Below are 15,486 nucleotides of genomic sequence, written 5' to 3' on the forward strand. Positions count from 1 at the left end.
TTGTGAAATGACAGGGCCAAAAAAGTCACATCTGAAAATTACCCAAGATAAAGGCTCTCCACATCACAAGGATATTGCAGTTTTACCTATTTTTTAGTTAAGGCAATTAATGATTTGAAGAAACTGTGGTTTAACCTAATAAATCCAAATTGCTGTTTAGAGATGAGGCAGTTGGTAAGCTTCTAACTCAAAGCACTAATTTAACAGTCCCTTAAAACTCATGCATAAGCAAGAGTTACAATACATAAACTAAGCATTGCAATTTATTGCCAGGCCATTGCCATTAACTTACACCCTTACTTTCATTAACTAATTACTAAAATGTTAAAACCTAAACCCATTTTTATAAAGTCCAGAGCCCCAGAAATATGAACAATGACCAAGTTTAGATTCAAACCATTTCAATGTGTAAGAAGGAAATTATGGAAACGAATGACTTTAAGATGTGTTTTATGTCTAATACCAGAAACTACAACTTGGACTGAAGATACAAGTTTATGCCTTCCTTAGTAAGCTTATTCTGGTTTAGGCTTTTAAAGCACATCAGAAATACCCTTACAGATCTTTACATGTGGAAGATGTCTATGCCATTGCCTTATAAGCTATCAAAATGTTTCCTCATTTGTGCAATGGGCTGGGTTATAAAAACAACCCTAGGATAAAAGCCAATTTATATTAAGTAAAAGTTCATAGAAAAATGTCAATTTCCACAACTGAGGTGAATACAAAACAGCCTGTCCATGAATGTAAACTCCACAGGAGGTGAAAAAGAAATGCTACCGAGTTACCTTTCCTCAAAAATAGTATTTTTTCAAGGTAAACTGTGTTTAAGAAGCTTTAAAATCTTGTTAGTGTTCAAGACATCTAGTTGCGTATTTATTTTCAGACAGGATCCTAGGCAAATGACAGCGTATCGTTTCCTAGATTTAATATCGCTTTTTGTCACTTTAATGTCAAATTGATTTGACTCATACTTCATTTTTAAGACTTCATCTTGCTGTCTGGATATCAGGGCCAGAAGCTGGTCTCAGCCTCCTAGGTCAGAGCCAGAGCCCTCCACCAAAGGCTAGATAAGAGTAACAAGGAGTAACCTACCAACAACAAAGAAAACTTTTTAGTTCTAGTTACTTTATTATTTCTATCTTAAAGCACTTTCTGTTCCTTCCTGATTGTCTTAGTAACCAATCTAATCCAATTCTTGCCTCAGGATGATAGGTATTAAGTAACTATATGCAAAAGTTTCTAGTGAAAGCACCCCTTAAACCAACAGCAATCTCACAGGTGAGTTTTCTCAGGGTATAACTGGGACATCTGTTCAGATAATTTTTGTTTATTCAGTATTTTGCTTGCCATTGAGGGGAGGTAGGCAAGGAAAGGGGTGAACAATACACCAAGTTCCTCATTTACAGATCTCATTCTGCCAAACTTGGCATCAACTTTTTTTCTCTTATTTGCTATATGGTGCACTCCCTCTTCTTAATTACTCTCTACAATTATTTCACTTCATACAAATCCAGGTGTTACTGTAATTCTGACCTTGAAACTCCTTCTTAAAACTTAACATTTTCCTGGGCAACATTTTTATCTATCCCATCTCTCTTCCCAATTTTCTGTGCTATGCAGGCATGACAGCCCACCAAATGTCACTTGGCCATCACTATCCCACTGCGATGATTAGAATATGAATTCTTTAATAAGCAATTTTAAGCTAGAAGATATATCCAAAATCTTTCAATGGCACCTAAACATTTAGGACACAAACACTGATTAGCAACAAACCTTACTCCCCACACCCCCATAAGTCTATACAACCCCAGTAATACTGATGTATACTGAAAAGCAGACTCATGCAAATGGTGGCTAGCAGTATTGCTAAAAAGACAAAAGCCCCTGAGGCACACTATCTTGTACTGTTAAGTATTCCTATGGTTAATTGTAGGGTTATAAGGCAAAAAATTCCCAACTGAACCTACACCATTATCTGAAACTCAACTCCAGCTCATCTTTTAGCAGGAAAATTACTAGGAGTATAAATAAAAATCTAATTTTAAATGGCTAAAACAAAAATCTAAGCAGTCAGAAATATAAACAAACCTATACTTACCAGAAGCAACCTAAAACACCAATGAAACGCTAAACTGATGTCAAGTTTTAGTTCTACAGTTTGACTCCTGATTCCTCACCTCACGAGTGAGGGTCCTTTAGAAGTTTAAGTGTTCTGTGCAAACCCAATAAAATTACAATTAGGGGATCTAATGTTATCACATAACTACAGTTAAGTTAGCAGTGTTGTGTAGTAGTGACTGGCTTGCATGATGGCTTCTAAAAGCATCTGTTCCCAGAGTTTCATGTATTATATAGATGTATATATAATTATCAGTTGAGGACAGCCATTAGCATTTTGTAAAGATGATAAACTGAGTGTTAACTTCTCCCAGCCAGTACCTTTTCCCCTCGTTAAATGTTAAAAGTCATCTGGGCAGGGAGGGGAAGGGAAGCATTCAACTTTACTTCGTAATTTAAAAAGTCAATTGTCAGTACACATTTAAGTTTTTAAAACCTAAATGTTCCAAGTACAGAGAATAAGCTGTCCAGAAAGCACACACTTAAATTTTCTCCTCTTGGGAGTTTCATAAAGGGATTTTGAACCTTGATGGCGAGAATCCCAAAACGAGAGTAAAATGAATTCTTTTTATTGCAAACAAACGTCTAAATTAATTTCTCCACCCACTTTCTTTAGAAAGAAAAAGAAATCAGCAGGCTAAGGAGATACCCATTCAAGAACTGACATGATTAAAAATTAAGATATAAATGGGTGACTCACAATTTCATTAGCTTACAAAGATGGTGGAGTTAACTACTACAAGCACACTAGTTATACAGTATTTTGTGGGAGAAGGGCATACAGACATAGCTAACTTCATATAGATCCCATTAGACAACTGGATTTACAACAAGTTTTTTTAATAAGAAATGGGCAAAGCCAGCTTTCTTTTCAGAATCAAAATGCAGAACAAATGGAAAAATTATGGTATTTAACCTTCACAAGTTTGAGCCTCCACAAATAATGCAACCAAGTTTTACATTTTTAACAGCCCTTCTACATACACTCCATCTTCTCTATCTTAGTTCCAAATTTTATCTTCATTCCCAAATATGCCAATTGCATTGTTATTTAAAAAGAAAGAGCCTTCCCAGTTACTGTCAAAAACTACTATTTAGCTTACCCCTCCACTACTCAGCAAACTACAGAGAGGATGGAGTGTAATACGAGCAGTACAGAGTCTTATGCAATTCATGAGGACCACTTAGTCCTTACATGAATCTGGTTGCTAACATTTCTATTATATTGTGACAATAACTCCCGACTGTTATCTCTGAGAAATGGGGGGAGTAAATTCTTAATAAAAGACACCAGGTACAAAGCAACATTTTACTTTTGTTGTGATAAAAAAAAAAGTCACATTTTACAGATAAAATGTAGAACCCTGAAATACTGACACATTCTCTTATCGTGCACAATGCTGAGGTTCTCTTACGATTCACTTTAAAACTGCAATTAAAAATGTACAAAAAAGAAAAGAAAAAAAAATCAACCCACAAAGCTTCTAAAAAAGGAACCCGCAGGCACTTCCTCTTGTGGAATGTTTAAAAAGTTAGCCTACTAAAGAAAACAGTCGACTTCTTGTGAAGGTTTTGGAGAAATATGTATCAGTTCGTTTTATTTGGGTATTCAATAATATCCTTGGTGATAATGCTGACTCCATGGCTTCTGACCCCAGAATTGCTGTAAGAGAAAATTTTTTTTTTAAAGAAAAAACATCAATAAGCCACTCAAACTGCTTTTAGGAATTGACAATCTAATTCAGAGTAATTGCTGGAGACAAATTTATACCTGTCATACCTCTGATTTATCAAGCCAGATTTAGTTGGTATTAATATCCCATTATCAATACACATTACAAAAAGAAACACATTATGACTTGGTTAGTTTATACAATTAAAGCTAGCAGTAAAAAGAACCATATGTATTAAATACTATTTTATTTAAAAATATTAAGTTACAGCAAACTCCAACCTATTTTGCCTTCAAAAGATATTATGGTATGGCTACAACTGCAACACAATTCACACCTTGCCCTGTAACACTTATAAACACTTCAATCCCTGGACAAGATCTTTTTTTCAAGATTGACTCATGAATTCAAAATACAATTAAATGTACAAAAAAGCACATAAGGAATTACTTACACCCTGCTGCCACTGGTTGTAGCCCTGAGATTGATTTTTGTAGCCACGATTGTTTCCTCGTCCTCTGAAGTTCTACAAAAAAAGAAAAAGACCTTTAAGAAGAGCACAAGTTGTTAGGTTTGTATATGGGGCAGGGGGAGAAGAGGAGACACAGCCACAGAAATAGGTAAGATTGCCAGTCAGACATTAACCTCTGAGCACTCTCTGCTGCGTTTGCTCTCAGGTGATGAACTTATTCGCTATGAGACATCACCTGACTTGTTGCTAATTAATGCACCTGAAAAATCAATATAAATGAAATTGACTCATTTTACCATCACTATGAGTACATGCTGTGTTCCTAACTCTTACTGAGGCTGCGCAACATATGCCTTTAACTTTCCAGACTAAATTATATAGAGAATCAGTGTCTGCAGGGATCTTAAATCATTACCTGGTTGTAGTTCCCTCTGTTAGGCATTCCACCTCTGTTGTAATTCCCTCTGTTTGAATAACCGCCTCGGCTGGGAAAAACAGGGCCACGAGGATATGGATAGCCAATTCCACCACTTCCGCCACCGCCACCACCTCTCTGTGGCATATTGCCCCTCCTATTATATCCACCACGATTCCCAGGAGCTAAAACAAGAGACGTTTCATTTAATAGTGTGGTGTTACCTCCTTTACACACGACTTAGGTTTCTTCTGGACCATTCCTTTATTTTATGAAAAACATGTTTAATTTAACCATTCAACATAACCTAGGTGTGTTTACCATCAAATCGTATGAAGTATTTTACTATGGTTACTAAGACAGCTAGGACATGAGGATCAAAAACTTCCTACGTTAAATTCAGTAGAAAAGCATACAGACCCAAACTAGAAGATTACAGATTACCACTTGTTTCAACATTGAACCAAGTAATACTCAAAATTAACTTGCCTCCTCCTCTGAAATTTCCACCACGCATATTGAATCCACCGCGCCCTCTATGGCCACCACCTCTGTTAAACTGGTTCTTGCCACTCTTATTTTTATTGCTCTTCTTTGAGCCTGTGTTCTGTTTCTTTTCTGGTGGAAGAGCTTTTTTGCTTTCTTCCTTATACTGCTCCAAAAGTTTTTGGGCTTCCTCCTTCTGAAGTTCAACATACGTTATTTCATCAAAGCACTCAGCTACTTCTGGCAGAGTAAAGTTTCCTAAAAAACATTAAATCATATTAACCTACAAACCCACTACATACACATTCACAATCCTAGAGCCTACAACTCTCAAGCAGCTTAATTCCTGCAAAGCATACAATATCTATTCATGTTTTAATCACATTTTCTTAAACAAGTGAAGTACGCTCATTTACAGAGTTAACTCCTGAAACAGTATTACTAACACAGAATTTAAGTTCAGATATAAATCACAGAAAGATTATTTAACATAACAGTAGAAATAAATTTCATGCCTTTCATTTTGAGGACTGCATGTTCCGGTAGGTCTTTTCCCTCTACTTCCGCTTTCTTCTGTGTTCTTTGCTTATAGTCTTCATCTTTTGGGCAAACTACAACAGCTTTTCGTTGGAAGCCTGCAAACAGGCACATTTTTCTCCTCTGGGCAGCAGCAGACACATTTGTCTTTAAAAAAAAAAAAAACAAAACAAAACAAAAAAAAAAAACAAAAAAGTTAAGTTTATAACCCCAAACGTTAATTCCATAATTATCAGTTACTTTTTTCAATCTCAAAGCTGCAGCTTACCTGATCCAAAATGAAGTTTCGCTTCTTACGCGCAGCAATCTCAATAAACTTTCCAAGACACTGTGGAGCTCTCTGCAGCAGCGTGTTTAGTTTCCCAGTATCTGCCATTTGCTTCTTAAAACCTGCCACCTATTTTTAAAAGTTAAAGTTTCAAAATTTAAATATTGCCTTTTCTCATTGCTACAGAAAAGGATATTTTATCCTATAACAACACCCAGTGCCTTCAATTCATTTTTAGCTACTGGATAATCCGAGTCCAAAAACCTTCTATAGAAAAGAGAAAGAAGCCTAACCATTGGAAGGCAGTTTACCTTACGGGTAAAGAGCCTGTTGAAATAACCAATTTAACTGCCCAAACCCCAATCTCTAAGATACTAACAAAATGGATAAAGACAGACAAAACGGTTACCCCAAATACCTTCTAGTCTTAAAAATGCTGAAATCATGCCAAATTTACTTACCATCATTTTATCCATTATGGTGTTTGTTCCAAGAATGTTGTATTTACCAGGATTTTCTGCTGCATGTTTAGTAACCCAGGTAGTTTTCCCAGCTCCTGGCAAACCAATCATCATAACCACCTACAATGGCAAGAATTCTTTAAGTATTTTTTTAAATGCACAAAAGCCCAGTTTACATATCTGAACTTTCATAGCCTTTTAATGGGAACAACATGTATGGCAGTTAGTAAATTAAACAGAGCAACCATCCAACTCTTCTAAATGTCATTTTTGCCAAGCAAAAGCAACCTTCAAAATTTTTTTTAAAGTGACTTACTTCACAATCTTTCTTCTCTTCAGGCCCCTTTGGTCCTCTAACTCGATCCTCCAAGGGGACATTCTGGATAAAAGTATAGTCTTCAGGTATTGGAAAATATGGCTTTTCCTTCTGACCAAAATTAAACTCAACCGCACAGTTGTGGCACAGAACATGCGGGAAGAGTGGTCGTCCAGCAAGAACTTCCTTACTGATTTTGAAGGCAATGCCAAGATCTTGTCCATTCTTTGCATAGGAGAGTTCCACTTCATCACTTTCGAAGTTCTGTTAATTGGAGAAAAAAATTAATGGGTTTTAATCTGCTTCTCATAACACTTCTTTTAAAAAAACCTTCAAAATTCAAGTTAGAAGTGAAGGTTTATCCTGTAGAAAACACACTTAAGTTATACGTTAAATAGCTTTAACATTCTGTTATATACAACTAGAACACCTATATCCACAAGCAGAAATTAATATTGCCCTAAAAGACTAGATTTTCAGATCTTCACATTAAGTAGTTTTCAGTCAAAATGAATTAGTATTGAAAGCTGACAATGATATAATGCTAAAATATTCTTATCTACTAACTTGCTATTTATATGTAGAAATTTAGCTACGACTTACAACAAAACATGTAATCACATCATTTTCATCAAACTTCTCTCCATAATCTTCAGTCTCACAGTTGCATGTTTTTATTCCTTTTAGAGAATACCCATAAGAAAATTCTTCTTCACCTAAGAAAATAACTTTCATGAAATCAATTTTTCAAAACAGTCCAATGACCCACGTACTTTAACATTCCAGATGCAGGATTCAAAAGTATACTGACTTTATACTAGATATAAAGTTAATGAGAGCTAGGTGGTTATATAACAAGTTGACAAATTGCATACCATGGATAATATTCTATTTCAACCATCAATCATAAACCAAGTAACCACAAAGAAAGAAAAGCTAAAATTTAGCCAGTGTCCATGTTATTATTATTCATCTCTAAAAACAGGCAAAAAGTTTAGAATGCCTTCTGGTCTAACTACTGAAATCAAACCCTGAATACTCATGAGTACATAGATACTCAAATGGAAACTTTACCAAGCAACATTCCACTTGTGGTTAGTGACCAGCCAATCCGAACTTCATGTATGTCAATATCTTTTGTATATAAATGCCTTACTGGGATCTTCTCTGTAACCTGGAAGTCAAATCATAAATGATTAAACTGTAAACGAAGGAAAATAAACCACTGAACCAACGCTGGTTTATTTCATTCGGGCAATGGGCTCATTTTTCTCCAGCTACAAAGTACAGAAAGACACCAACTCTACTCTTCCCCCTAACATTCACAAGAACTTTTAACAACTGATGTAAGGGCTTTTAACTTGAAATGGAAAAGGTTAAGTACTTGGTTAATTCACATTTAAAAGAAAACGTTGAAATTACATATTCTCAATACTCAAAACCAACTAAAGTATTCCTTTAACATGTTTTTTCTCTGGAACAAAAACAGGAGCCTAACCAGATTTATTTTCAAACCCATGGTGGGCCTTTCAAGTGCCTGATAAAAAATGAACACCCCTAAATAAAAATTAGGTTGGCTCTATATGGCAACTTCTAATATAACAAACATCCTAAACTCTTACAAATCATAGATTCCAAGTCCCACAAAAACTTGAAAAACTACGAGTTTCAATGACATCTAAGTGTCAGGGAAAAACTCACAAAGGTAAGGAAAAAAAGACATCACAAAATTGCATTTACCTTCATCTCAAAACAGACTTTGCCTTTTGACACACCATAGGATGCCCTTCCTCCAGCCCAAAGAAAAGCAAAACTCTCCATAGTAAGGGAAGAAGCACTGAGGCGATCTCTTGATATTTTAAAATGTAGATCACAATTATCTGCAATTATATCAAATAGCATATTATTTCTTTTGATATCCAATATAAATGTATCTGCTATGTAGACAAACTTTATTAAATTTTCTCATATTTCTTAATGTTGCATACATTTTTACAGATCATGCTATTGTTCAAATTTTCAGTTCAAGCCCCGCTCCCACCAAGTCAATTCTTGCCGAATTATGAACTAGAGCGTACACTACCTGTGCAACTAACAAATAGAGGTTTAGTATGTGTATTTTAAGTATATAAAATAATCAAGACAATGTGACATTAATACATACCTGCTCTGCTCTTTACCTTGATTTAGAGGCAAGCAGTAGAGGATAGCAGGAAATCAAAGTGAAGCATGCCAGACCAGGTAGAATTTACCAGTGCCACAATAAAACTGAAGGGAGGCCATGATCAAGTATTTTAAAATACGAGCATGAGCTGTTGATCCTGCACTTTACAGGGGCTCTAGATCTTAAATTGTTTGCTAAAACTTGTTAAGGCAGTTTCAATCTGCAAAATACAAACCTGGTCATCTAATGCTGTTACTACTACAGCATTTTAGGTCCCCTTTCCCCAGCCTTGCCTGTTAATCAATAACAATGGGGGATTACACACTTTGGAATAATCCAAATCCAAAACGTCTTTAACCTAGCTACCTTTGGGTCACTGGCTTATTAGCATGCACCTTTCTGAGTTCTCAGTCAAGGGAGCACTTAAGTTAGAAAGCTACTGGTGAAATGAAATTAAATCTAGTTTGGAATTCTCCTTAAATTAGCTTTGTTCTTTTATTCCCGATCATCACTAACAGAATTTTCAATTCAACCGTGTTTGAACCCAATAATGCACTTAAATTGATATCCCTAGGTGAGGAGCTAAAAGCCTTTTATAATAGCATTACCTTGCCCAATCACTGCTTCAGTATCTTGCCAATATTTAAGCAACTGAATTTAACGTAAAACATTCAACTACTCTTCCGTGTGCAAGTCTTAAAAAAAAACAACACTCCATATCTCAACTATGCGGTAAAGCGTATGCGATAAGAAATCAAGACTTATACCTACACTGCCTTACACATCTAAATAAAAATCATATGTATTCCAAAACATGAGAATCTAAGCTTCAACTCCTTAGATCTAAGGACAAGTTGACACCTTACCTCTAAGCAATTATTTCTACCCTTTGTTCTAACACAAAGAATTGTACTTTCTGATCACAACACCAAAACGATTCTTTTGTATTAGAAAAATTAGGAATCTGACAGCCAAGGCCCATTTAGAGGTTTGCAATACTTCCTCATACTCAATTGCAACCCAGCTGGGTAAAGTAGCAGTATTTACAGCGCTGCCATTGATACCATTCGCTGCTGAAGAAAGCTAGTGGCCCAGTGATAGCCCACTGCTGCTGCCCCAGGTCTTTGGAAGAAATCAACTTAGCTTAAAGCAGCAGCTACTGAACTGGAATTGAGAACAAAAGAGCAGTTATTGAAAAAGTATTATTACAATCTTTTAGAATAGGGAATATAATGGCGTGCTAATGGGTAAGCCATTAATATTTAACTAGCCCAAAGAGCTCACTTAACATAATTCCACAAAAAAATGACATTACTTTATCACAGAAGCCTAAATGGACAAGTTATAAGTAGTCTTACAAGTTTCCATTAGCTAGACAGTCAAATATTGGCATTAATTTCACATTCCTACAAATGAGAACTTTAAAGCCATACCAAAGAACTTATCAAATTGTTAGAGCCTGTAAAATTATCAATACAACTACTGTACTAAATATTAAGTGACCAGAATCTGAATATAAGCCATCATCTTCCTACTTTTAAAACAACTGTTTACAGGTGTTAAGTTTTCTAACATTTTGTAACCAAAAACCACATTTGACAATTGGGGGAGGGACGGGGGAGAAACAGCTTCACTTACAAGTATCAAGACAAACCACTGTGTCGTCGAAGTGCTCATCTTCTTCTTCAACAGGTGGCTGAGGAGATTTGGCTCTGAAAGACAGAATTGTCTCCTGATACAGCTTTCCCCACCAAAGCATAAAAGAACACGTGACAAGTAACACTACGTTAGCATCCTCTACCTGCTATACTTGTTCTCTTCAATGTACTCAAAATAGCCACGGCCATGATCTTCTCGAGGTCTTTTAACACCTCTCTTTTTATCTCCGCCTTTCTGTTCTGTTTTGCCGTCTCCTACAATACACGACACCCCTTTATAAGAGACCACGCCGCAACACAACAAACAAAAAAACCTCTTCTGTTTTCACACCCCAAAAAAGCTCGACTGTCCCTGTTCATTTTTGTAAGTGTTTTCAATCGACGATTCAAATGAGAATTCAAACAAAAACCCGCTTGGAACTGGACTAGAATTAGTGACGCAGTCTAAAGACATTGCTAATTTCGCCAGCCTACTCGAATATTCGAAAACGCCAATGAAAACTTAGTGCGGCCCAGGCCCGAAGCCCACGTGTATCCCAGAGAGAGTTCAGGAAGGGGGGAGGGGCCGAAGCGCCCCGCCCGCGCTCCCCTCCCCCACCCGGGCCCGCGCTCCCCGCGGCCGCATTGTACTGCTCGCCGCTGGACCCGCCCGGCCCCGCCCGCCGGAAGTGACGTCACGCCGAGCCCGGCGCGCCTTGCACAATACCGCGGCCCGGAGCCGCCACAGCGCGCCGCCGGGGCCCCGGGCCTCCCCTCCCCCCGAGACATGTGCCCGCACTGCGCGCACGCACCACGGCGGCGCCACCGCGGCTCCTCCCCCTCCAGCGGCAGCTGCAGTCCCCCCCCCCCGGGGCTCGCCAGCCACATAATGGAGACGCTGCCGCCGCCGTCACACACCGAACGGAGGCCTCACGTCTAATACGGGATTCCCCCCCCACCCCCTCGCAGCGGCCCCCGCCCCCCCGCGGGCGCTCCCTCCCGCGGCGGGGCTCCCTCCTCCCCCAGCGGGGCTCCGGCAGGCCTGGGCACGGTCCCCACCCCGCGCGGGCCTCCCGCCGCGCGCAACCAACCACGCAGCACTCACCCGCCGCCGGAGCCCCGGGGCGACCGCCGCCTCCGCCGCCTTCCGCCTTCTTCTTACCTCCCGCCTGCTGCTGGCCCTGCCTCGCCCCAGGCGGCGCCACCGTCACCGCGAACAGAGACGTGGGGCCGCTGCTCTTCCCCGCGGCCTCCTTGGCGGCCCCGCGCTGCTGCTGGGGCTGTTGTTGCGGCGCCGCCGGCGGTTGAGGCTGCTGCTCCCCGTGCCCGTTCTCGTCGCCCGCGGCTTCCTCCTCGTCTCCGAGTTCATCCTCCCCTTCCTGGAAGCCCTGGTCGTCGCCATTCTCGTCCTCCGAGGCAGCCTCCTCCTCCTCCATCGGGCCCGAGTCGGCCGCCCCCGCGGCGCCGTTCTCCTCCCCGAGCTCCATCTGGTCGCCATCCAGGGCGGCTATCCCTTCCTCCTCCTCCTCCTCTTCCTCCTCGTCGTCATCGCCGCCTGCTGCGGCCTCCTGCTCGAGGCCTGCTCCCGAGCGCCCGGCGGAATCCCCGCCCAGGTCTAGGTTGCCGTTCCCGGGCTCCATGGCGGGGCGGCCCCCGGCCTCCTCGTCGTCCAGCGCGGCCTGGAGACGCTCCATGAGCTCGGCCTTGAGGCCCTTGTCGGACAAGCGCCGCTTCTTGAGCTCCTCCTTCAGCTCCGACACCTTCAGCTTTTTCACATTAACAGGCGAGGAACTCATGGTGAGGCCCCAATTCACCGCTAGGCGCTGGCTCAAACTCGGCTCCGCTCACTCGGCCACTCGCGGCGGCTGAGGCTGCTGCTCGGCCCGGGCGGCGGCTGCGGCTGCGGCTGGAGGTGGGTTTCTGCTGCAGAGCGGATCCGCCTGGTGTCGAACGGCGCCAATTCCTTTCACCGAGTTCGCGAGGGAGACGCGGAGACTCGCCTGACGCGAGCGAGCACGCAACGTCCTCTCGCAGGGGCGGCGCCGCGCACGTAATATAACCGCCCCGCCCCTGCGCCGGCTGAGCGCCCGCGCTCGCCCCGCCCCTCCCACGGCTGTTCCCCCCGCTCCCACCCGAGCCGGGGACCTGGAGCTCGGCGCCGCGCACTGCGCTTCCAACTGGGGCCGAGCTAATGGAGGAGGAGGAAACCGCCTTCAGTTAAACCGACCCACTGCAACATTTATTGGTCTTTCCAGATCTTTGGTGGCAGTACTCGTTTGCTATCTGCCTTCCAGCCCGGAGGCTGCTTCTATCCAAATGCTTTTGGTCCTCAACTTGGCATTTTCAACTCGAATCCGCCACCTTTTCTTCCATTTTAGATTTGTTTTATCTGTTTCTCCAGCTATTTGTTTAGAACGCCCTAACATTTTATTTCAGTTTTGATTTGTACAACGCAATTGGCAGTTACTCTACGCAAGGGATTTTCTTCCGTTTAATATTTGGTTTAATTTTCCTAAGTCCTGCCTTGCGAATTGAATTTTAAACTCGGGAAGGGCCTTTTGTCTCTCCCCTGACCCCTGATGCAGGGTTTGAGAGATAAAAATGCCTGCTTTTGGAACATGTACTCCACTCCATACTGCAAAGCATATACTTTACAGGCCTTGTCATGGCACTCCTAGTCGAAGAAGTCTTGTAAGCCTCAGAATTGCAATTCTGTGTTTTCTTTACCTACCCAAAAGACGGATCACCTTTAAGATTTATTCTGTCCAATTTAGGACCTGGTCATCCAGTTATGAAGTCCCCATAGTTAACAATGAGGATGAGACCCAGCTAGGTCACACACTTTGATTCTATTACTTTTCCTATAGGAATACTTCTGGCCAAATTATGCTGAAGCCCTCATAAAAGCTCATGAAAAATAAAGGGCTGTGATTTTGTAAAAAGAAAACTATCACTCTCGAAAGAAATGTTATTTAGGTGTGTCTTAGAAGTTTAATTTTTCTCTTTAAGTAAGATAAGAGGTGTGTTATGTTCTTCAAGTTTTAGGTAGGAGTGCCAGAATTTAAATATGTGATAGAGGTGAACGTCTTAAACCCCAGAGAATCTAAACAGTGGCTTGCCAATGTTCCAGTCTAGTCTATCTCTGACTAAGGAGGTCAGCTATACCCACTATTTGGTGCTTTAGCTGTCACAATAATGCTGCCCCAATTTTAATTCAAACTTTGGAAAAATAAGCATGTGAACTTTCTCCCATAGGCTAGTATGATTTAACTGACTAGTAAATTTTATTTTTAAAGTTCTTTCAACAGCTTTTAAGAATCATGGTATTTTACCATGCAGTCATATATAAAGTTGAAAGTTTAACATTTGTGAAATGATTTGAGTTGAAATTAATGAATTATGTATATAGTACTAGTAATTCTCAGTTCAAGTTAATGAAGGTGGAAGGGATAGCACCCAAAATAGGAACTTCCGAATGGTGCCAAAAACTCATTTTAGCCCTTGGTTGTAATGTCCTTGGAGCTTATAAACAAGTGACAAACTGGAATTTGAGCTTTTCAAATTCTTTGCCCTTGTTCAAAATAGGAAGAGAACTACTGGGGGCTTAAATGTTCACAAACTGGATAATTAGTCCCCTAATGAATCAGAGTTAAATATAGTTATTATGATGGTCATTTAAGTTTATGTGTCCTTAGATATGATTTACAATTTTAAGTATTAGTGATATGAAAACAATTTCTATTGAACTGGAAAAAGCCTATGAAAAATGTATATCTAAATACCGATTTATAACAATTGTTCTTAAATCAGTTGTAATAATAAACATGAAATATAACTTTAGATGGGCATGAGAAGATTCCATGGCTTTGGCTCCAAGACCTTTGTAACCTGGAGATCATCTTCAGTCTGCTCATTTTATGGCCCAGGAAGCTGAGGTCCTCCCCCCACCCCAGGGTGCTTTCATTACACTGGGCCTTCTTAGACAACATGTAACTGAGAAACAGTTTTTGTAAATGCTCAAACAGCCATCATCTTAACTGTTTGTCCTTTTTACAAACAGGTGAAATCTACCATTCAACATTTTATTTTACCACTTGAAAGTACAAATAGTGACTTCATTTTAATAATTGTTTTTTCTTCTTATACTTTTAATGCTGTTATGATAGTCCTGTTCTACGGAGACCAGTAAAAGTACAGACCACTCTCTAAATTGCTGAGGGACCTATAAGGAACTTGAATTTCCCCCCTTTTTGAAATCCTGGAGACTACCAAGAATACAGAGTGGAAAAGGGGGAAAATTAATTCTTAATAGCAAAAAATGATTAGTGAATTACCCATGGGTAATAGACCTATGACAGGGCATTAGAGAGTTAGAGTGCTCAGAATATATAGCTAACATTTTGAGGTTGAAGCAAAGGCACATACCTGAATCTGTAGTTTGTCACATAATTCACTCAGCAAATATTTTTTAGCACCTTCTCTAAGACAAGCACTAGGAATACAGCAGTGAGCTAAGTAATTATGCCTTCATTCTCTTAGAGTTAGCCAATAAATAAAATAGAGATGGTAACAAGTACTGCAAGGAAATGTAAAACAGGAGAGTGGCAGGGTGTGCTGCAGTGGGGGGAGATTTTAAGTTATAAATGGGGTGGTCAGGGAAGCCTAAGAAGTAAGGTAACATTTGAGGTGGAGGGAACAAAAAGTAGGCCTGAGGGGAAAGATGGGCAGGGAGATCAGGCAGGTTAGGGAGACCAGGGGAGATACAGATTGCCAGCAGCCTCGCCAGTGGTTTTGTAAGGACTTTGGCTTTTGCCTCCAGTGAGAAGGAAGAAACTGAAGGGTTGTTAGCAGTGAAGTGACATGAACTGACAAGAATGCTAAATTCAATGGACTCAAGATGCTATTCCATTGATTCATTATTTTTTGGTATACA

At 40.3% G+C, this 15,486-nt stretch overlaps 1 protein-coding gene across 2 annotated transcripts; it reads right to left on the reverse strand.

The window, feature by feature from the left end:
* Nucleotides 1-2,947: 2,947 nt before the first annotated feature.
* On the reverse strand, nucleotides 2,948-14,383 carry HNRNPU (heterogeneous nuclear ribonucleoprotein U). 2 transcript variants are annotated; one of them, XM_067030748.1, is made up of 14 exons: nucleotides 11,716-14,383; nucleotides 10,718-10,829; nucleotides 10,555-10,628; nucleotides 8,493-8,632; nucleotides 7,827-7,926; nucleotides 7,356-7,468; nucleotides 6,753-7,016; nucleotides 6,437-6,556; nucleotides 5,976-6,104; nucleotides 5,686-5,854; nucleotides 5,174-5,428; nucleotides 4,685-4,869; nucleotides 4,252-4,323; nucleotides 2,948-3,787 (listed from the first exon to the last, which is right to left on the reverse strand). In XM_067030748.1, exons 1-14 carry the CDS (start codon nucleotides 12,347-12,349, stop codon nucleotides 3,734-3,736), a joined length of 2,421 nt encoding a protein of 806 aa, XP_066886849.1. In that variant the 5' UTR covers nucleotides 12,350-14,383; the 3' UTR covers nucleotides 2,948-3,733. The 2 variants fall into 2 exon arrangements, with proteins under 2 accessions (XP_066886849.1, XP_058924342.1); XM_059068359.2 differs by having other exon boundaries at nucleotides 11,659-14,383.
* Nucleotides 14,384-15,486: the final 1,103 nt, after the last annotated feature.

The sequence above is a fragment of the Kogia breviceps genome, chromosome 1, assembly GCF_026419965.1.
Source record: "Kogia breviceps isolate mKogBre1 chromosome 1, mKogBre1 haplotype 1, whole genome shotgun sequence".
NCBI lineage: Eukaryota > Metazoa > Chordata > Mammalia > Artiodactyla > Physeteridae > Kogia > Kogia breviceps.

Bases quoted from the DNA above. Each gene is read 5' to 3' on its own strand.
- HNRNPU (XM_059068359.2), bottom strand. From the start codon at position 12,349: ATGAGTTCCTCGCCTGTTAATGTGAAAAAGCTGAAGGTGTCGGAGCTG. The intron at 8,633-10,554 runs GTAAGTGAAGCT...ATATAATTGCAG, and splicing joins AGTGGTTTGTCTTGATACTT to ATAATTGTGATCTACATTTT. The intron at 7,017-7,355 runs GTAAGTCGTAGC...TCCAATTAACAG, and splicing joins ATGTGATTACATGTTTTGTT to AACTTCGAAAGTGATGAAGT.